This window comes from Lissotriton vulgaris, chromosome 4_1 (assembly GCF_964263255.1).
Source record: "Lissotriton vulgaris chromosome 4_1, aLisVul1.2, whole genome shotgun sequence".
Taxonomy (NCBI): Eukaryota; Metazoa; Chordata; class Amphibia; order Caudata; family Salamandridae; genus Lissotriton; species Lissotriton vulgaris.
The window spans coordinates 484,089,762-484,112,965 of record NC_141691.1 but is presented as its reverse complement, the minus strand read 5'-3'; the positions used below and the strand labels follow the sequence as shown (position 1 = coordinate 484,112,965).

Below are 23,204 nucleotides of genomic sequence, written 5' to 3'. Positions count from 1 at the left end.
TTATTCTGATTATTTTGCTATATTTTAAGATTTGTAATGAGTAATTTAAACTATAAGTTGTGGGTTGTTGGGTTTGTATATAAATAGAGTGAGTTAATTGTTATCTCAAGTATGTACGCGTAATTTGTGATTTTGTATATATAACTAAAAGTCTTTGAAGCTTAACTACTAAGTTTTAATTTAGTAGTGGGTTAGAGGGTTTCTAGGTTAATTTAAAGATTATTTGATAATGTAGGATTTACATTATTAGAGTGGCTATTCGAAATGTCAATTATTTGTTGCATTTTGATTAATTGTAAGTTTATTGATAAGGGCATTTATTAACACACTTTTCTAAATTAATTTTATGATTACTGTTTGTTTTATTTGTTGTTTTTTATTACTATTTTAAGTTATTGAGGATTAACTTATACTGTATTTTTTGTTGGTTTATTTGGAAATGTATGTCTTTGTTCTACTTTAATTTTTGTGTTTACATTTTATTTTTTCCACATGTAATCACATGTAATTATATTTATATATTATTCATATTTTTTATTTTAACTATGCTTCAATATTTTTATTATTTTGTTAGGTATTTAATTTTTTTTAATGATTGAGAATTTGAATAGTGTCTGACCCCTCCAAATAGGGCTCTAGGGCTGTGCGATCGGTGCCACCTCACCGGGCGCTGACTTGGGGTGGGGGCATCATTTTTACAAGTAAATTATCATTTTAAAAGCACCTGCTGCCCGTTCCTGGCCTCCAGCAATTTTCAGGCCTCAGTGAAACTGTCAAGATAGCTCTGATGATAAATCGTCTGCCTGGAAAGAGAACGAGGTTTAGTGGAAGCTTTGACTCTTCCTAATGTAGTGCAGAGGGTTAAAATGCCTGCTGCTAAGAACATCTACTATGCAGATAACAAAGTTCATATTACATGAATAGATCAGTAGAATACTGCTACTGAAAGAGAGATCTTTTTGTACTTTGTCGTTTATAAGACAAAATCGTAATATACAACATTGAGCTATTAATTGTCATCAAAGAGCTGCATGCAAACTGCATGGTATATGTTAGAGCTATATGGTTTTTTACCCACTCTTTCATCATCCTAATTTTGTGAAAAGGGTTCAATTGGGTAAAAAATGATTCTTATTTTAAAGAGAACCCCTAACAATGATGTTACGTTTTAAATTCTGAATTTGTGTTTTTCCAGAAAACTTTATTGCCTACGAGTAGTAATGACATGTCACTCCTACACCTGCTAGTCCTGTCTGATGTAAAATTTCCTGTATGCTGATTTACATACATATGTGTGTGTGAGGTAAAGTGCTCTTACAACTTACACTCGTATGAGCGGTGCTATAAAACTAAATTAATCTGAGAGATAGTGTTTACGGAGACTTGAAGGGCATGGTTAAAGGGTGCTTGCGAGGGAATCCATGGCAGAGGTGGTCATTCGGAGGGGGGGCGCCAACTGACATGGTCGCACAGGGTGTCACCAGTGTTAAAACCAGCCCTGCCTCCAAAGTCCAACATTTCCCATCCTTTTGCTTATGTTGCAAGGGGAGTGTCAAATCTAAACCCTCCAGAGTCAACATTTTCCCTACTGTTGCTTAGATTGGAGTGGAAATAGTAAATTTAACCCCTCCAAAGTACAATACTTATCCTGTTTTTGCTTACAATGTTTGAGAATAGTAAATCTATCCCTCCAAAGTCAAAAACGTTCACTACTTTAGACTAATGTGGAGTTCTTAAATTCAAAAGTGCTTTATTCGGTATGTATAAATACAACCATATAGCAACAATTCAAAATAAAATGCATATACATCATAGAATTACATCAGTCTCTGATTTAACGAGTACCAACAATACTGTATAAAGTAATCATTTTCAGGCAGATGTGCAAATTAGCAATATAAAGGTGCGTATTGGTGCATTCGTATAATAATACATGTGCAAACTAGCAGTAATAAAGTGCATATGGTATGTACTATTATATAATGCTGTATAAAATACTCATTTTTTAGCGCGTGTACAAATTAGCAATATTGAGGGAAATATTGGTACATTGTCTAATAATACATGTGCAAGCTAGCAATAATAAAGTGCATATGGTATATACTATTATCGGATGCTATAAAAAGTATTCATTTTCCAGCACATGTGCAAATTAACAATATTGAGGTATATATCGGTACATCGTCTAATAATACATGTGCAAACTAGCAATAATGAAGTGCATATAAGTCTGAGCCATGTATTGAATTCATACAATGATTGATTTTCGTGCAAAGATACATTTTAAAATATATGTAGCCACATAAAAACATATATCTGAGCTCTCTAAGTTAAACAACAATTGCATTGCTGTTTTAGTGCTACGCGTGTTATATTTTAAAAAGATGGGTTTCAAATAGAATTTTCTATAAGAAGAATAAAATTTGCAAAACAGCATAAAATGACAGCTACTCTGCTTGGATGTACCATCACAGGGGCATAAGCATGTTCCAGGTTTCTTAGTTAATGGGAATGCCATTAAATGGTGCACAATTCCTAGGCGTAAACGGAATAATACAAAACGATGAGAGCTTTTGGTGACAGCAGTAAGATATGATTGAAAACCTTCGTTAACGTTATATTCTAAGTAAGAGTTAAACGTGCTTTGTTTTACATATTTGATCATTCTGGTACTTCTTGTATGTTCCAGGAAAGTAACTTTAAGCTCCTTCTTTGATGGACCTATCCCCACTGTAGGTACTCTAAAAATATCACATTCATAAAGTGTCTTGTACCAGGATTGAATATGACATAACCATGGTATATTTGAACGGTGATCGAGCTTTAAACAGTCAATAATCACATCCTGAGTAAAGTTTGTTTCTTCTTTTGACCAGATTGATCGCCATAGGGCCAGAGGGCGTAGGGCAATTAAGTCCTTAACATAATTTAAGCCCACTTCCCTATGTGTTAACTCATTTGAGGCCGCAGCCGGGGCACAAAGCAGTCGTTTCAGGAAGGCATTCTCCTCATGCTGGATTTGGTTGCCACTCTGGGTATGGTATCCCCATATCCCTGCCCCATACAGGGCTGATGTTATGCACCTCGAGTTATATATGGACACCATCTCTTGAATTCTTCGGTCCCCCAATTTCACCGCAAATCTAAAAACAGCACTAGTATTCCTTACCATTTTAAGACGGACACTCTCTTGTTCGTTAACCCACCCTCCATCTCCTGAGAATGTGATGCCCAGATAACAGAATTTCCTTACGGTTTCCAATTTCTCCCCTTCTAAATAAAAGGTCCTGCTCTTTCTTATCTTCCTGCCACAAGACATAATGAAGGTTTTTCCTTTGTTAATTATCAACTTTCTGCTTTCAATGAAAGCATGAAACTTATTAATTAAACATTACAGGCCATTTTGGGTCCGGGATAAAAGAACCACGTCATCCGCTTATAATAAAATTGGGATGGGGGTACCATTTATAATAGGGGCATCTACTTGGATGGTTCTTAAAATTTGATCTATCTGGTTTATAAATAAAGAAAATAAAAGTGGGGCAAGAACACATCCTTGTCGGATGCCTCTATTAATTCTAAATAAGGGTGTACATTCTCCAGAAGATCCAAATCTAACTTTGCTAGACAGGTTTTCATATAGTCTGCACACACAACAAACAATTGGAGGAGGGTCTAAGGGCGGGTTTATCGACCAACCAGGTACATGCCAAACACAATACTATAACAACAAAAAATACCTGGGGGTCAAGTAAAGTAAGTCAGACAGAATGGATCACAACACCAATACTACGCAAATAACACCCGTGAGAACATCGTGCATGCTAGTAAATGCAGGCCAAGTCAAGGCTCAAGAGCATATGGAGAAAATAGTTCCCATCAGAAGCCACACTGTACCGCCCTCTTTCTCATCATTTGGGTTCTCCTTACCCAGGAGACAAAACGGCCGGAATTAAAGAATTAAAGTGGCTACTGAAAAAAAGCAGTGTTTGGTGGTAGGAGTGAAAAGTGAAGGGTTATAGTAAAATTAGGTGAATCGGGTAGAAAAACAAAATTTATTAGTATCTCCCAATCCCTAAGGTTAAAAAGCAAGTGCAAGTGCGGGTTTGAAATAATAACCGTACCTGATGGTGGTCAACATGTTTCTGCATTAAATAGAACAAAGTTTCTAATGCATTCTTCAGGACCTTGATAAACAACACCACTGCTTAGAATAAATAGTAATGAAAAAATATCACCTGAAAGTCCCATATACTGTTATCGCATTGTATCGCACGGTATTGGATCCAGACAGAAAGACAAACAAACAAGAAAACAAAAGAACATGAATGAATCATATTCCCGTAGTTTTTTTACAGTAAAAACCACAGTGTGATGGAGTCACATTCACACATCCTAGGACATAAGTTCCAATATGCACTCACCCATAAATGATGGTTGAGAGGCTTCACCCCACCTGGCTGCAGCTCAGGTTTGAGGAGCACTGCTCTAAAAACAATTTATGAGTTACTTTTGGAGTTAATTCAACAGAGAGTTAAAAGGGGAGTTTACACGGAGGCAAAAGATGGCTTAGTTACTCCATCAAATACTACGTTGGTTTAATGCAGATAACCCCGCCTGTACTATACCCCGGCGGTCAGACTAATGGCTAAAGTAGAATTGTGACACAGATACTATTCCGCTGATCGTGTTCACAAATATGTGCATGTGGCTAAGCTTAGGTAGAAAGAGTTGAAGTTTGAAGAGTTGTTCTTGTACAAAACATACTACCCACTTGTCACTTTTATCGGCCACGGTAACATCAGACCGGCCGTTTTGTCTCCTGGGTAAGGAGAACCCAAATGATGAGAAAGAGGGCGGTACAGTGTGGCTTCTGATGGGAACTATTTTCTCCATATGCTCTTGAGCCTTGACTTGGCCTGCATTTACTAGCATGCATGATGTTCTCACGGGTGTTATTTGCGTAGTATTGGTGTTGTGATCCATTCTGTCTGACTTACTTTACTTGACCCCCAGGTATTTTTTGTTGTTATTATATTTCATATAGTCTGGCCAGGAAGTGAATAATTTCGGTCGGAGCACCCATTTCCAGCAGAACTGGCCATAGTAGCGAGTGTTTCACCAGATCAAATGCTGAACTTAGGTCGGCAAAACACAAAAACAAATTTCCCTCTTTAGCTTTTGTGTATTTGCCGATTATAAGTTCCAGGTTCACGCACTGCTCCATTGTTCCCATCCCCCTTCTAAACCTGTACTGCACTGGGGATAAGATGTTATTTTCCTCCACCCAGGCTTCCAGTCTCTCTAAAAGGACTCGACTGAGAATTTTAATTGACGAGTCCAGAAGCGAGATGGGACGGTAGTTGCGTGCCTCTGACCTAAGGCCTTTCTTATAAAGAGGTACGATAATGGACTGACCCCATGTTGGTGGGAGCCTATCTTCTATAGCTGTATTAAAATATTGTGTTAATATTGGTGCCCATAGGTTAATTTCATATTTATAAAAATCCATAGGCACCCCATCTGGGCCCGGGGCTTTGCCACCTTTACTATTTCTTATTGGCTCGGTAACCTCAAGTAGGATCACGGATAACTGCATTTTTGGCCATTTTGAACTAAGCACTATATCTGTGACTACAATTGGCCCATCTAGGTTAAAATCTGAATTAAAAATCCCAGTAAAATGGGCAATCCAGGCGCGACAGCTTACATGAGAGGTGATATCAGGAATGTTATCGTTCTTTAGGAGTGGGCTATTTACAGTTTCCCAGAATAATTTGTGATTTTTTGTTTCCGCAGCCATATCCAAGTTAGACCAAGCCTCATTTTGAAGTTCTTTTTTCCTAGTAGCCAGAGAGGTCTTATAATAGTGACGCTCCTCTCTAATTTTAACTAAATCTCTGGGCTTGGTGTCAAGGGCTAATTTAAGTTTATTTAATGACTGGGCACAATGCTTATCAAACCACACCACTTGGATTTTCCTCATCTTCCGACTCCTAGCTGTAAGTGAATCATCAATCGCTTTAGTTATTTTTAAGAAGTTAGCGAGTAAATTACCTGGAGTTACTTTAGATGCCAGACAGTAGCCTATTTCCTCTCTGCATTTTAAGAGAGCATCCTTCATAAATTGGGCGGGGTTAATTTTAATCCACTTTATTCTCATGCCATTCGGTCTTTCGGCTATGATCCCTTGGACAGGTCTCCCATAAGCATGAGTTTTTGGCCCCCAGCCAGATAGTACCAGCGATATGCTGTTATGATCGCTCACCGGTTGCTCAACTACCCATACGTTGGAATAGACTGATCCATTGGACACCAAAATGTGATCGATGTTAGTGTGGGCATCCCTCCCTCTGAATGACGGGCACTCTTCATTATCTTTATTCTTTGTACAATCTAGCAACTCAAGGTCTAATTTGGCTACTAGATTATTTAGGGCACTTCCATAGTTAGTGTGCGGGAAATGATTGTAAACACTGCTACCTCTACTATGGTACTCCCCTCGATGACCGCAGATCCCCTTCTGTGCATGCCTACACGCTTGAATATTAAAGTCACCCGCCCATATTATTACTGGAGAGTCACTTGATAGCTCTAATACTCCCTCTATGGCCCACTCTATATCTAGTACAATCATACCCCGGTTGGCTCCAATGACATTGTTATAAAAGTTTACTATAATTAGGTCCCTGCCTTTGCCATGTACTAGGCGCAGAATCAATGCATAAACGGCAACCTCCACACAACTAATAAAACTAAACTCGGTTAGGGTAGTTGCTACCAAAGTCAATAGTCCACCTTTTGCTCTTCCTACTAAAGGAGCTGTTGCATCCACACTATATGATGTGTACCCCTCAACTTGTATTTGGGCTCTATGCCACGTCTCCTGGAGGCAAATTATATCGTATCCATGTGTAATAAAACTGTTCCAGAAGGGCGTAGTTATTTTAGCAGCAATTCCCGCTATATTCCAGGTGGTAACCGTGAGGCCATGAACAATAATATCATGTGTGCTATCGTAAAATGCGGCCATTTCAGGTCTCTGTGAACTCTCACCCAGTGTTATGTCTGCAACAGGGGTTACATTGGACTGGGCTATTTTATCAATTTTGTGCTGGTCATTGCATGCAGACCTTACTGCGGTATCCCCTGCTTCCCTATTTGTACCCAGCAACCCTTGGTTGGTTTCAACCATACCCCTCAATACATTTGCTTCAAAATGAGGTGATGTAATTTGTTCCCTCAGTCAGTCATTTATTTATTTATTTATTTATTTATTTATTTAGTGTATCTTGTATAGCGCGCGGCTACCCCAACGGGGTGTCCCGGCGCTCGTTGTATGGGGGTATGCTGATTTTTGGCTCTTAATGGAGTTTAACAGAATAGGAATGATTTCAGGGCTTTTCGGAATGGAAGTTCTTCTTGAATCAGTCAAATGGATTGAGGGAGTTTGTTCCAGAGGGTAGTAGCACCTACTTGAAACGTTCTGCCTCCTGAACGAACTTTTTTGGATTAAGGGATGACGAGGAATTTTTTGGAACTGGAGCGGAGGAGTCTTGTGTTGCTGTAGGGGCGAAGGGAGGAGGAGAGATATGCCGAACCCTTGCCCCTAACAGTTCGATTGGTCAAGGTTAAGGCCTTGAATTCTGCTCTTTGTTTGATCGGAAGCCAGTGAAGACGTCGTCTATGAGGGGAAATGTGATCACGCAAGGAGATGCCGCAGACCAGGCGGACTGCGGCATTTTGAACCATCTGAAGTCGCTGGCAAAGACCGGAGGTGAGTCCGATATAGAGGCCGTTGGCGTAATCCAAATGGGACGTAATCAGTGCTTGAATAATTGTTCTTCTGGTGTTATTGGGTAGAAAATTGATGAATTATTTGATCATTCTAATTTTAGAAAAGCATGCAGCAGATACCATTTGTATTTGTTTATGAAATGAAAGACTGGTGTCCCATCGAACTCCAAGGTTTTTCACAGATTCTTTGGGCAAGGGGGGGTGCATTTAATTCATGGGGCCACCAGAGATTGGAGTCAAGGGGGGAGGATTGGTGGAAGAAAAGGACCTCAGTTTTACCGGCGTTAAGCCGTAGGAAGTTGTCATCCATCCAACGGGCTATGTTGTTTAGGCAGTTCTTTAAGGGGTCGAAGGTGGACTGATGAGGGTTATTGTAAACAAACAATAGCTGAATATCGTCAGCATAAGAAGTGGATTTTATACCTGATTGGGCGATGATCTCAGTCAAAGGGGAGAAGTAGACATTAAATAGGAGGGGGCTAAGTGAGGAGCCCTGTGGGACGCCCCACTTCAAAGGGCGGTTAGCCGAGCTTTTAGGGGGGCCAAACACCTGAAATCTGTTGTAAGTCGGGATTGCAAAGCTGTCCCATGGATTATAAAGTGGGGCAGGATCATAAGCTGTGTTATATTGATTAAAAAGGGTAGCTCTATGTTGATTGGCAATCTGAACTGTAGCGTGTTTCCCTGACTGACCCCTATAAAAATAATCTAAAGGGAGCGGGGTTGTATTGTATTCCCGTTTAGAGGGTACGGGTGCATTTAAAATCGAGTCTCTAGCCCAATCAGGGGTTTTAAAATTTATGATTATGCGGTCTCCATTTATCTCCTTTTTGCTGGGACCCAACCATCCTACTCTCTGTGTTGAAATAATCTGATTTGCCCCCCGCATTGGAAAGCCACAGTTTTGGGCAAGCCAATGCAATGTTTTGTTCTTAAGGGCTTGATGATTTTCAAATTGGGTGGGCTTAAGCCTTGGTACGTTAGCAAGAATAGCTATGTATGCGCTACTTTCCGGTGGTAGATTTATCATTGTGGGAATTATGTTATTGATGTTCCGGACAGATACTGCTCTGTCCATACTATTAGGTACAGAACTCCCTTTCTCCCTTTGCCCCACATCGGATTTCTGCCCTGTTGTTATAGTGGGGGTATTAATAGGTAATTTTACTGGGGCGGTGATTGCTTTTGCCGTAGCCGGAAGACTGTCTACTCTCGTTCCGCTGCCAGTCAAGATGTTATTAGAATTAACCTTTGGGGCGTTGGCTGTGGGTTGCTTGTTCTGCATACTAAGATGTTCTAGCAGATATAAATTGGCTATTCCCAGCTTTTCTAGGTTATCTACCTTATCCGTTAAGACCCTCAGTCTTTCAGCCATTGGTGTAATATGGGATTTTACCAAGAGCTCTAGCTGTGATATAAGGCCCTCCATGTTATTGGGGAGTGAATTTTGTTGGGCAGTGCCATGGTTTTCATTTAATTGTAAATTCCTGCTCTGCGGCAATGTGTTTCCCCTCCCCCCCTTCTTTCACAGTAGTTTGGTTTGGTCTCTTCTTTTTTCTTCTATATATCCTCCCATGTCTATTTGCAGTTACCAGTTTCCTACTGGATGTTAATTCATATTTGGACTGGCCGGGTCCATGATCACTCATACTATGTGATAGACTTGTGTTGACTGTCTCATCTATAAAGTTGGTATCAATATTATCGCGGGCATCTAACTCAACTCTAACGATAGACACATCAATCACTGTGGGGGGGAGGGATCTCATTAGGCTGTAAGTTGGGAGTTAATGACAGCCTATTTTCCCGAGCAGCGAACACAGTGGGTGGTGACAGTTGTAATACATCATCATTGCTCTGACCATTTCCTGGTAAGTCCGCATAAGAGTGCAATAAGATGGAGTCCTGTGACATAGCTGTGATGTATTTACAGGTATATTAGCTCCTTGCGTGGAATGGGTTATCAGGCACATGCTCGGTGGTAATGAGAGGCGTCTTTCGGTATTTTTGATAGCAGTGGCAACCCCAATTGTTTGTTGTAACATTCTGTCTATAGCAGTTGAGCTTGGGAGTGGGGTTGTTGCCTGAGCTAATTTCCTTGTCGTGGATCGGTGGACATTGGTGTCTTTTTGGCCATGATTCCACTTAATTACTTGGTAAGTTCTATATTGAGCCGCAATGTAGTCACACAATTTAGCAGGGATGATTTAATAATTTACATTGGACGATGTCTTGCTGGTAAAGCAAAGGGACGTGGCCCAGACCAGACTCCTCGGACCTCTGAGGGCCTAAGAGGGCCCGCCCTTTGCCCGGGCTTCGCCAGGCGTCCCGGTAGGCGGGGCTTACACCGCTTATATGCGCCTCCTGGCGCGGTCGGGTGATGCGTGAGCCACAGGGGTTGCTGGGAATTGTGGTCCCCAGCCCGCACTCCGCTCGGCGGTCGCGCTGTCAAGGTGGTGGGAACAGCGAGATGGCGGGAAGCAGGCAGGGGGCTCCGATGGCAAAGAAACCGTCAGCAAACACCAAAAAGGAGCGTGGCAGATCAGTAGAGTGGAGTTAAAGTAAGAAGTCTCACTCCTTCAAAGTCTCACACTTTTGTAAATTTTGAGTGTTTTGGATTGTCATTATGTTTATTATTATTCGTTATTTTTTCTTTAATGTTTATATTATTTATGAGGTACAATTGGTATTTTTTATTTATATTCCATTTTTGTGTTTTTTATATTTTTGAATTATGTGTGATATATGCTTTGGTTAATATAAAATTGTACATTTTAAGTTATTTTTTCATTTAACTGTTTAATTGATTACATCATGTTTCATATTTAATGTGTGTATAGGCATATATTTTATTTGTATAATTAATTCACATTAATAATGAAAATTATGTTTTTATTTATGTTAACATTTTAATTAGTTTATGTATATATGTCTTATATATATGTTAATTGTAATTGTTAGAGTACAGCTAATAATTGTAATTTTTTTTTGCTAATAGTTTGATTATTTTTTATATTCAAATAATATATGCATATATATGTATATAATTATATTCATGTATTTTATGTGTTATTTACTTTACTAATTAAATCTACAAAAAATTTTAAAGTATACTTTTGTTTTCTATTTTAAATAAATGATATATACAAGAATATTTCGATTCATTTACTAATACTTTTAACACTATTCGGCTCCATTATATTTTGACTTGTTATTTTGTAAGTTTTGCATCCAAAGTATGCAAACTCAAAATCTTTGTACGAAATATTTTCTGGACTATATTATAGTGTCACACTATTGTTGTGCTAAATATTCGGTCATACACCCTTAAACTGGTCCTAATCGACATGGGTTTTTGTATTTTGCCTTTGTTCTTGTCTGTGTTGATTACAGAACACCCACCTTTTATACATATATTTGGGTATGTCTGCAGGTGGCCATGCTCCTGAATGCAGTTCCTACCAGGTGGATCAATGTTTCCGTGAAGGCATTTCTTTTTTTCACAACTTTATTTAGCATTTTTATAAAGAGAATTATGACACACATTTCTACATCATCATAAGTGTCAGAGAAGGCAAGATACAGGAATATTCAACACACGCCACTTCACAAAATGATGGCTAAACATGGAAAGTCCAACTGCCCTCCCAAATGCATAACAGTCCCCATGCCCATGCACCCCTCTGGAAGCCCCTACATTAAAAGAACAAATGTTATACAGAAACCCCAAAGAGAAATATTCTGCAATAGTGTAATGTTGTATCGTGTGAAGGAAGACATAAAAAATAGTCATATAAGGTTGGGTCCCTCTTGGATTCTGAGGGGGAAGGGACCCATATGTCAGAAGCTTTCACTGTCATAGACATAGTAAGGTATATTCCTCCTATCGTATTTGTGGGTAGTGAAAGGACGCTATGTTGTGCAAAATTCGGCCACCCTGTCTCGGAGTATGGCAGTAAGCTTTTCCATGGTGCATAGAATTCATACGTTTACCCTCGTTAGGTTGAGAGTAGGTGCTTGAGGTTGTTTCGACATTTGCACTATGCACGGGTGTGCTGCTAGTAATAAATAGCGGAGGATTCACCCGTGTGAGGTCAATGAAGAAAGAGTTCTATCCATGCCAGGGTTGCCCAAAAGGAATGTTAATGGATCGCGGCGTTGAGTGGTGCAGGCAATGGTGTGGATAGTGAGGAGGACCGCATCCGGGTATGCTTGCATATGCCCACCAAGTATACACAAATGTGCCCTGCTCCCCACAGCCCTTCCAGGAGGAGTATGAGCCACCGAACATGTTGTGTAGCCGTACTGGTGGCAAGTGCCACCTCGTAAGGAGTTAGTAGAAGTTTTCCTTGTAGGGTAGACAAATGAAGGGCTTGTAGGCTCATTGCCATATTGTTCCGCAGGTGTCTTTTGTGATGTCTGTGTTCATTACTTTTACCATTGTTTCATATAAGCAGGTTTCTTTCATAGGGTAAGATTGAGCATGTAACGACATAGCCACGATTTGCCTACGTGAAGGCGTGTAGATTGTGTCATAGTTGTTGCATGAATGTTGTTGACCCGTTGATGAAATAATAAGTGAGATTCGAGTTCTTCAAAGGATTGTTTGATTTGTGGTTGGGTTATGAACGGTTGCTTGTTTAATGTTTGTTTTGTAAAAAAAAATTTTTAAAAGGTTATATCACTCTCTTTTATTCCTTTGCTGAACTGGTGTAAATATTGCTCATGGTTGGATATTATGCACAGTAGACAATTCCTGTTCCGTTATGGAACAAATCGATAGCGTTTCTATTGACTCAAATGTTCCCACATGGGGGAGGAGTTGTCCACTGCAATGGGGGAGGACATGATTTAAGTACCTGGGCATGTATGTATGTTACCATACAGCCGGATGTCTTTTTGTGTGAAAATCTGAAGCGTATCCTAGATGACTATAAAGGGGGGTGTTCCATGGAGAAGGCTTCCAATCTCCGATCTGGGCTGAGCGGCCTTGTACAGAATGAATTTCCTCCCAAAGTTTTTGTATGAGCTGTAGAATACACCGTTTAGGGTTCCGGAAAAAATCTTTAGGCATATTGAGGTGATGACTAGGCTGTTAATTTAAGATGGAGGCCTTCCGAGGACTGCATTGTCTGTATTGATGAGGAAGCAAGAGAGTTGGGGGGGGGTGGTGATCCCAAATCTTAAGTTATACTACATCAACGATTGGCTTTGTGCAACACAGCAAGAACCATCTTTATATGCAGACACGAGTGCTCTGGATTCTGGGGTTCCTTGGCTGGCTTTCTGGGACTGGTAGATGGAATTTTTTGCCAGACCTGACTGGCCATGAAATTAGAGTCTGTCTGGAGGTGACTTGAGTAACAGGTTGGATGGGACAGGTGATGCTGGAGACCCCTCTCTGGCAGTCGGCCTTAATAGCATGCCTGAAAAGTGACATAGGACATGGGATATACTGTGCATATTCAAGATGGGTGAAATCTGGAGGGATGGATGACTGATCGCATTCACTGAGTTCCAAGCCCAATATGAATTGACTACGGGACAGTATTTACATTACCAGCCGATATTGGGGCCTCCTTTGGAAGGTAGAAGAAGGAACTTAACTAGAATAGAGGGTGTTGGGGACCCCCTTCCCAAGCATGCTGTCTCTCAAATATATGCCTCCCTGCTGATGCATACCCAGCCCACATTGGCCACTCAGTGAAGTAAAAGGGAAATTGTCAAGGGGAGGATGGAGGAAGATGCCAGTGGGAAGGCCTGCAGGTATCCCCAAGAAGTAGCTATTCAGGCAGGCTTTAGGTTGTACAATTGATGCTGCTCCATAGGGGCCTGACACAGGAGATCCCGCCTCTTCCAAATGGACAGGGTAGATAAGGATTGCTGTTAAAGGGGTTGTTAGCTTAAAGGGACCCTTCTACACACACTACGGGACTGCCGAAACATGCAGAGCTACTGAGAGGCAGTGCATGGGAGGATTTCTCTGGCCCTGAATTGCCACTCACTTTCACCCGCAATTGGTGATCTTGGGAATTTGGGGGGAGTAAACATTGAACAGATACCAGCTCATGTGCTGCAGTGTGGGGTTGATGGGGCTAGGAGTGACATTGTCTGGTTCTGGGGTAGTATAAATGGACCCACAGTGGCAGAATGGAAGTCGAACTTGGATTGGTACATGAGGGTGGAGAGGCTGGTTTATCATGCCGGTGACTCCCTGTTTTAATTTGAGAAAGTGTGGGCCCCTTAGCAAGGAGTCGCGGGTGGCATGGAGAAAAAGGAGGCCTAGTTGAGGCAAAGGGAGGGTTCCCATGTCACCACATTAAAAGGTGGAGGGAGCCAGGAGGGAGGTCGGTAGAAAGCAATGAGGGACAGCAACAACCATGGTAAAGTGTTGAAGGTGGCTGCTGGAAGGCAGTCTTTGCTGGTTGGTGGAAAGGGATATGCACTGTAGGGGTTATATATGTGTTGTTATATTATTAAACTCAACAAAAAGATTTTTTTAAATCATGATATTACTGTTCCAACAACGACACAACGGGGTGAACATTTTTTTTGCACTTTCTAACCCTTAGCTGATGTAACAATGTGAGCAGTTTGAAATGGCTGCATGGCAAAACAAAATCTAAGCTTTTTCTTTTTGCAGATAGCACCTATTTCTAAATGCAGCAAAGTTTGACAAATAAGGATAATGTGGAACACTGAGACAATATGGTGATCCCAGTATCACCGAATATGATCAACAGGGAAATTATAACTCGGATGTTTCGATTATAATTTGAAGGTCATCCAATAGGCACATATACCACACAGTAATATATGTCTGAATATCAAATGTAATTAATGGTGCATTTACAAATACTGGAGTTGTCTTAGGCATGCTTCTTGGGAGCGATTTGACACTTCCTTCAGCTCGCCCATTAGTGGCCATAAGCACATTATTCCGGCTATAAGAATGAGTTCGCAAATATGACAGCATGTGAATGTCACTTCTTCACATTAAAGGCCGCTGCCTCTTTTAACACATCTCTTATCGAACCATCCCTAGCAAAATGTGTGAATAGCTTTTGGGCACTCAAAATGCTTGCACGCTATAAAAACTGGCTCAACGAGAATTACAATTCAGAAGTTTATTTGTTGTACCCAGCATATAGAGAGTGTATAAACTATCTCTTGGAATAGTGAATGCCAGTTTTTCCTGTTTTCTTATTTGGATATTTTTTAAGGAATGCTGGTTTTGAAGACTGCAGAAGTAAATGTACACGTGACTAGGTGACCAAGGTACACGTGATTGCAGTCCCTAAATTATGAGTATGAAAGTAGGATTCACAATGTCAGAGTTGGTACATGGACATTAGGTTTTCCATTTAACTTACAAGCAATAGGGTAACTTTACTGTTTGTAGGGGCAACCTGCTGCATCGAAACTAAGGATGAACTGAGGTGCCACCAGCAGCCCAGGCAGGGGGGCCTTATTTACTATGTTTTGGCGCACCACAGCGCAGCAAGCCTTCCTGTTGCACTGCTGTGCGTCAAAATAAAATGGAGGAATGTGCCGTAGCTATCAGATACAGCGCATTCCTGCCCTTTTCCCCAGCGCTGGCACACAATGGGCTGTCATGCACCAATGCAGGCCCCCATGCACCTTGGTGCAAGGGTGTCTGAGTTGCAGCGTTAATTGTTTTTGTGCAGGAATGGCACCTTCATGCCCAAAAACAATCACGAGAGACGTTGTCCTCTTTCGATGTGTGCTGCATGCAGCACACATGGAAAAAACGTGGAGAAATAAAAGTATTTCTCCTCATTGCTCCTCACTTGCACCTCCCTGGTGAGGCATAGGAATGTGATGCATTTCCAGGTTTACCAAACCGTGTAAATCTGGGAATGCGTCAGATTCCATGGGTGTTGCCTGGGAACACCCACAGCAACAACCACGGAATGCCCCTTTCACACAGAGTAATGCCTGAAAGGGGGGCATATTTACAAGCCCATTAAAAGCCACACAGGGTGGCTTTACATGGCCTTGTACAGACTACGGAAACACCCTCTACGCAGGAGCCTCAGCCAAACTCCTGAACGGCTTCAACGCATCCAGAACGCCTCTGCGTGCCTGATCCTCGACATCCCCTGTGGCAACCACATCTCACCCCACCTGAGAGACCTATACTAGCTGCCCGTCGACAAGAGGATCACCTTCAAGCTCCCCACCCATGCACACAAGGCACTCCACAACACTGGACCAGTGTATCTCAACAGACTACTCAGCTTCTACACCCCCACCCGCCAGCTCCGCTACGCCAACCTCACCCTCACCACCGTCCCCTGTATCTGAAGAGCGAACTTCGGCGACATATCGTTCGCCCACCTCCCCGCCAAGACCTGGAACACCCTCCCGATCCACCTACGGCAGACCCAACACCTGCTGTCCTTCAGAAGACTCCTCAAGACCTGGCTTTTTGAGCAGTAGCAGCACCTCCTCCCCCAGCGCCTTGAGACCCTCACGGGTAAGTAGTGTGCTTTACAAATTAGATGATTGATTGATTCATTGTAAATATAGGCAGGCACACTGCGCTGCCATTGCATCCAAAAAAGTAACGCACCGGCAGGACAACAGGCTTGTAAATAAGCCCCAGGGTATGGCTACCACCCAGTTTCCAAACTCATACCATATCTACTGCCCCTAATTCCACAATGAGTCAGCCATTTGTGTAAAATAATGAAAGGACCTCAGGTCTCATTCAAGACTCTGTTCATACAATACGTTTAGCTTTAGCCATGCAAGTAATTATTGCTTTGTTGTATTCTCTTCTGATGGAAGCCCATGGCTTAGTGGGTGGGATGTGGGTTGGTAATCAAATGCAGTGATGCAGTCCTAAATACGCCCTGCATGCTTTGATGTAGCTGGCTGACTGAGCATTCACCCTATTTTTTTAATGGTCAGTCCCCACCTGTATCTAGACTCTACTATCAACAGAGCCTGAAACTGGAAGATCTTTCAATTTCCAAGCATAGAACCAACCTCCAATGAGTGTTAACCCACCTCTAGAGGTAGTAGAGTACCTTAAACATTCAACGCCTAAAGTTAAAACCATCGGCAGTTATTCAAACTTTCCAGCAAAGTCCCCTTATGTTAACTAACTTGAGAGGATAGTTAGATCTCCTTGTTCCTAAAGGTCGGTGTGAAGCTCCTTGTAGTGGCTTCCTGGTCACTATGAAGCATATCATTAGTGAATTTGAAAAGCTGTTTTTTAGTGCAATGGAGGAGGATATGCTCCTGGGACACCTTCTCGTGATGTACAGATTGTTTTAAAAATATTTTATTGATTTATTTTAAATATCAAATTGTAGTCCATCATCATTTCTTGTTTGCATCATTAATCATACAAGCCTCTGAAGGAAAATCATGCATGAAGATTTCAGGTGCATATCATGGTAAGCTTTCAAGTACGACATGGTAACAATATACATCGATCCCTGAGATCTAACAACCAGTCATCTTTTAATATGGTATCTAGCTCAGATTATCTGGTCATCAAGCCGCTATTGAATGAAGATATGGATGCCTCAAAACTATGCAAATTGTTGTCTAATATTGAGAATTTTACATATTTAGTAGAAAGCAAATTAGGCAAATTTCACAATTTTTCTTTCTTTCTTTATTTATTTATTTTCTTCCTTCTCTTGCTCTCTTTCTTTCTTTCCTTCTGTTTTTCTTCCTTATAGCTTTTATTCCTTATTTTACCTTCTTTCTTTCCTTCTCTTTTCTCCTTTCTTTCACCCTCTCTCCCTTCTCTCTTTCCTTCATTCTTTCTTTCACTTTCCTTCCTTCTTTCTTTTTTGTTCTTCCTTGCCTTTTGTCTTACCTTCTTTCTTTTTTGCCTTTTTTCTTGCATTCGTTCTTTTTTGCCTTCTTTCTTGCCTGTGTTCATTCTTTTGTTCTTTCTTCCTTTCTTTCTTAAAGGCAAGACGATTGCAGCCAATGTCAGGCTGGTTGACACTTTTTAGTTTTGTGTTGGCCAAGACCTTTATATTTTTTACTAAATGTATGTGTATAACATAGTTACTTGGACGCCTTCGGGCAGCAGTCGCGCTCTACAAAACCCCTTCACTTCACTTCACTTCACTTCACTTCACTTATAGGGGTTTGAGGCAGACTTCAGACATTAGCCTTGGTATGTGTCATTCACAGTTTTCTTCCACGCACACATTGATTATGGGGCAATGTATTGGCCCATTCCAGCTATTGGCTGACTTCACTCCAAGTTACAACATGGTGCCCTTTCACGAGGAACACATCCACTCACAAAGTACTCTCTCTTCAGTGCAAGGGAGTACTATGGCAATGTGTCTGTGTGTTTGTTTAGCAAAGAAACATGTTTGTCTGTGGCAAATGTCTTAGTTTTTTTTTAGGTTGATGATGGCCAGGCATATTCCCAAACAAAAAAGTTTTGCAAAAAGCATGACAAAGCAAAACAAGAATTGCCAGAATGCTAGAGGCCATGCTAGAGGCCATTGCCAGACCTATTGGCTTTGCCAATGCTTGTTCCTAAATGTCTGCTATTTCTGCCATTATGTGACTTCTTTTTATGAAGTTAACTGAGATGTTGATGTGGAAAGTTTACTGAGAGGAAGTGGGGTAGGAAAAATGCCAGTGATCTGGGGTTGCTTTTGTTCCAGTACAGGGAGGACCTGGCTAGCAGTTCGGACCGGAATGTTCCTTTTGGAGCAGGGTCAAGACTGATTTGCATACAGATGCATCCAAATTCATGTGGCCTGGTGTGCAAAATAGCAATTGACTAGGATGCAGCCTGGATTAATTATTGGTGCCTGAGATTAATTCAACCATTCCATCCATCATTGTTTTTTATACTTCAGTGCAACGTTCCAATGTAGCCAAGCAAAATGAGCCCCTCATTCCTTGATTAGGTTGTGACATACAGTTATATTTCGAGTGCATTTGGCTCCCCTCACTCCTGTGCCCTTGCATCACTGAACCTGCTGCACAATTGATAGATATGCCCCTGCAGAGGGAGTAATGCAAGTTATGCAAAGTGCAACTAATGTTGTGATCGATTTCTAGGTTTCCTATGTGAAAGCAATCGATATCTGGATGGCAGTGTGTCTACTCTTCGTGTTTGCTGCTCTGCTGGAGTACGCCGCAGTGAATTTTGTCTCCCGCCAGCACAAAGAGTTCCTCCGCTTGCGAAGAAGACAAAGACGTCAGAGAATGGTGAGGTTGTTTTTCCTTGCTGTCTGGTTTTTCCCGCTCCAAACTCTGTGCACTTTCCCCCATGCTGCTATGTTTTCTTTCTTTCAAATGTGTTATTTTCACCGGCAAAAAATATGATGTTCATGTTTTCTTTGTTTTTTGGTTAAAAACATACGTTGCTCTCTATACTTCTACCCCATCTTTTGTTTTCAAAAATGAAGATCCATACACAATCCTATTCTTTCATACTTCTCTCTTATTTTTCTAGAAGGTGTATCCCCATTCATATTCCTTCTCTTCGTTTTCGGGGATTGTGCTTGTCGCACTAATTTCATGCTCCCTCATTCACCCTGCTTCCATCGTACCAGGCTAAATCTGTTTAATGATTTATATCCCGCTCTTTTGCATTGTTTGGAATTAAATGAGTATATCTCTAAACGTTGGCACATATTTTAAATTACTTTTGTTCATGTCAAATATTTAATGTTTTTGTAATTTTTTTTTTACTGTACACTATTTAACCTTCCTCGGACAAATGGATACATTTAACATAGTTTGTGTCCGGCTGAACTGCTACTTGTTTCAAAGGGCTGGCTCGTTAACAAGTTAGGGATATATTCACAAGAACGTGTGATAACTACCGCAAGAGCAGCATAATGCAACTTTCAACATTGCAGCCTATCGCGGGAAAACAACTCTGTGACAACGTGGAATTCACAACACAGCGGTAGCATGTGATGGTGTGCTGAAATGGCAGCCAATGCCAGCGACACAACCACCTCGATGGAGATAAAAACACAAACCCCAACGCGAAAAAACCTGCAATGGGCTAAAGTGAGATAAGAAAACAGTCACAACTAGTGCAAGGAAAAATGCAGGAAAAAGCAGAAGAACAGCATATGGAAAATGTCACAGGACAAAATTCATCAATAGTGGAGTACCACGGATGCACCCTGGCCAACTGCAGAGGACAACAGGTACACCACAACATCCAAGCACAGTGGGAGAACAGAACCGACAGGCACACCGCTTGAAAGAGACCAGAGGCAGACAAATCAGAGCCGCTGGAGCGACACTTCCACCGTGCAGCATACGCACATAAGCAGGAGTGCACCTTGACATTAACAACATCCCGGTACAAATAGCAACCCCGCCACAATTGAACACAGGACACAACTGGTACGGCAAATGTGCACAGCCTGGCAAATCACATCTGAAACCGCATGGAAATGTAACATGACAATGTACAAGTACAACCTGTAACCGCAAATATGTTTTAATCACACATGCAGTGCCGTTGGACATCTTCTACTGTTGCATGATTGCCATGGACGGTCACAATGTGACGTGCTCATGAGAAGTACGTGTTAATGATGGTATTCCTACAGGCCATTCCTGCCGCTGCTGTAGTGGGATGTGCGCCACCTGCCCCATCACCACCATCATCCTCAGGAACTGGGATCCTGGTGCGAACACGGATGTTGTGCAACACACAACATGCAACGATCATCTTGCACACGATGTCCAGGCTGTACAGGAGCTTCCCACCTGTGCCGTCCAGGCCCCTGAAAAGTGACTTCAACACGCCAAATGTGCGTTCAGCGATGCCCTTGGTGGGTATGTGTGCTGCATTGCCTCTGGGCGGGTGTGGCATGGTCTTGGAGGGGTGTCATCATCAAAGGGCAGAGTGCATATCCTTGATCACCGGTGACAATGCAAGGAGAAAAGAGTCAATACTTGTTCGTCAGGATGTGATGGCAGGTCCACCAAACAAGTGATGCCTGTGCTGGCTGTGTGTGGGGTGAGGGTAAGCCAGCCCTTAGGGAATAACTGATGCTGGCAACTACAACAACAGTCATAAGGCACTCAGAAATGCAATGTCAGAACTGCAATGGGGGGATGACTCATTTCGCACAGGGCTAGTGGCCCCGGATTCACAGCGGCCGGCACAGACCCATTGCCACGGGACGCTGACCTGCGGGAGAGTGGGGTAGGGTCATTAGGCAGAGCTGTGCCTCAAATGTGTAATCTGTTAACAATAAAGGGTATGGCTCTCAATCAGTAAGGCTGAGCACTTTACACTAAACAACAAGAAAATTACCAATACTGTTCCATTATTTAGAATATTTCAACCATAGGTGAATGAACCACAAGACAATACAGACAGCTCATTAGTAGCTTTCATTTCAATAACACAAACGTTTTTTTTTTTAATTATTCTCTCCTACAGGGAACACATAACTACATGTGATGAACATCAATAAATTGGGAATAAATTTCGACAAAGGGACTAGTGATAAATCCACTTACATTTGCATACTTCCAAAATGCATTCACTCCAACAAAGCACATTCACTCAGTATCACACCATACACATTCAACCTGCTTGGTGCAAAAAAAGGGGGTTAGAACAAATACACCAACTAGAAAGCACCTAAAATTCCAAACAAAACTGTGGTTGACTTTACAAAATGATTTTTCTGTATGTACACCCTATACAGTATTTACACTAATATACAACCAATGGAATATTTACATTAGTTGGGCATAACACAACCAAGCCTAATTTACAAAATTACTCTTTGGCAAAAAAATGCGGTCTACGCGTTTCAAATCCCTTTATTCTTGGGATTCTCCTCAGGACCAGAAACCACTGTAAAACAAAAAACGAAATTATATGACAAACGCCTATTCGAAATCCAAAGGACGCTCGCATCTCGTCTAATGCCTCAATGTCTGCTTACCTGTTTTGAAAAAGGCCACAGGGTCTATTTTCAAGGAAATCAAGAAGTCGAAAGTCTCTGTGGTACACCCAGGAGGGTTGGGAGAGAAAAAGAGAAAGAAGAGGGGGAGAAACCCATGAGTTTGACATGTCATGCATGGATCAGTCAACCAGCTAAGCAGCATTCCGAATGCTGTAAACACTTACTTGATGAATGCCAACGTTAGAGATTCATGCGCTGTTTGACTTAATGTTCAAATGAGCGGCGATGACGGCATCCTGTTTCTAAACAGAAAAAGACCGTAGGCTTAACTCCCTTTGTAATTTATAAAAAAATTAAAACCCACACCCTCCTTCTAGAGCTCGCCAACTGCTCAGTTACATTAACGTACTTCCAGGTGCCAGCCCGCGCATTGAACAGCCCTGTTTCGAATAATCCAATACTTCAATGAAGTTCCGTGCTGTCAATAGAGCAACAATTATATTCAAAAGCCGATCGTTGCCTTATCGTTTTCCCTCTCCAAACGGATGTGTGTATAAGTGCCACTTACCGTCAAAAGCACAAATTCCCTTTCGAACGTCAATCTCAATCACAACAATGTTAGGACGCGAGCCATAGTCATACGCGTAAATACGTCCCGACGTGCCTCCCGGTTCGGGGAATAGTACCTTACTAGGCACCCAAGGCCCATGCGCGTAAGTAATAAACCAGCAAAGTCCCTGGTTTTTAAATAGTCGCTTGCTGATGAAATGGACATAACGACGTGTATCGAGACAAGAGAAAATTAAAACATGAAAAATTGCGACATGAAAAATTGCGGGCCTGGAATGTGAAAGCCTGTTGAGGGAGCCCGCGGTATTATAGTTCATGATGCATTCTGGAAGTAGTAGTCCATACCAGAATATAAACTACCATTCTGATATGTCTAGATAGTTATAGTTTATTTAAAAAGAACGCTAGGCAGACTCGAGAAATAAAGATGGAGGGGTGCCATATTTTGGCCGGTCCCATGGCATTAATTTGTGCGTTGATGCTCCAATCGAAATGTATTCACAATTTATTGTTGTTCATCACATGTAGTTATGTGTTCCCTGTTGGACAGAATAGTTGAAAAAAATCAAATGTGTCATGGCTGCATTCCCCATCTCCACATGTTCAGCTGGTGTGTGGCTGTAGTGCCATGAAATGTCTGTATTGGATGCAGGGGTAGCCCAGGATGACCATGGAGTGGTGTGGTCGTGTTTGGTAGGGGGTTGTGTAGTTTGACATGTTGAATGTGGTTTGGTCATGTGTGCATCCCCGCAGTTGTGCTTTGTGCATTGGAGGCTTTAGGATGTGTGGGATCTTGATTAGGTACTTACCAACGAGCAGTCCCGTTTCATATGTGCCATCCTGGAAGCGCTGGTTGATGATGGACTGTCGGAAGATGAAGGAATCATGCACACTGCCTGGGTAGTTGGCGATGACATTGGTGATTAG

General features: G+C 41.7%; 1 protein-coding gene across 1 annotated transcript in view; it reads left to right on the top strand.

Moving 5' to 3' along the window:
• Positions 1 to 23,204, top strand: part of LOC147718874 (glycine receptor subunit alpha-4) — a 502,630-nt gene that overhangs the window by 336,446 nt on the left and 142,980 nt on the right. Inside the window, exon 7 of the mRNA XM_086966795.1 lies at positions 18,874 to 19,023. Within this exon, the coding sequence (XP_086822921.1) occupies positions 18,874 to 19,023 (150 nt within the window). The remainder of the gene's footprint in view (positions 1 to 18,873; positions 19,024 to 23,204) is intronic.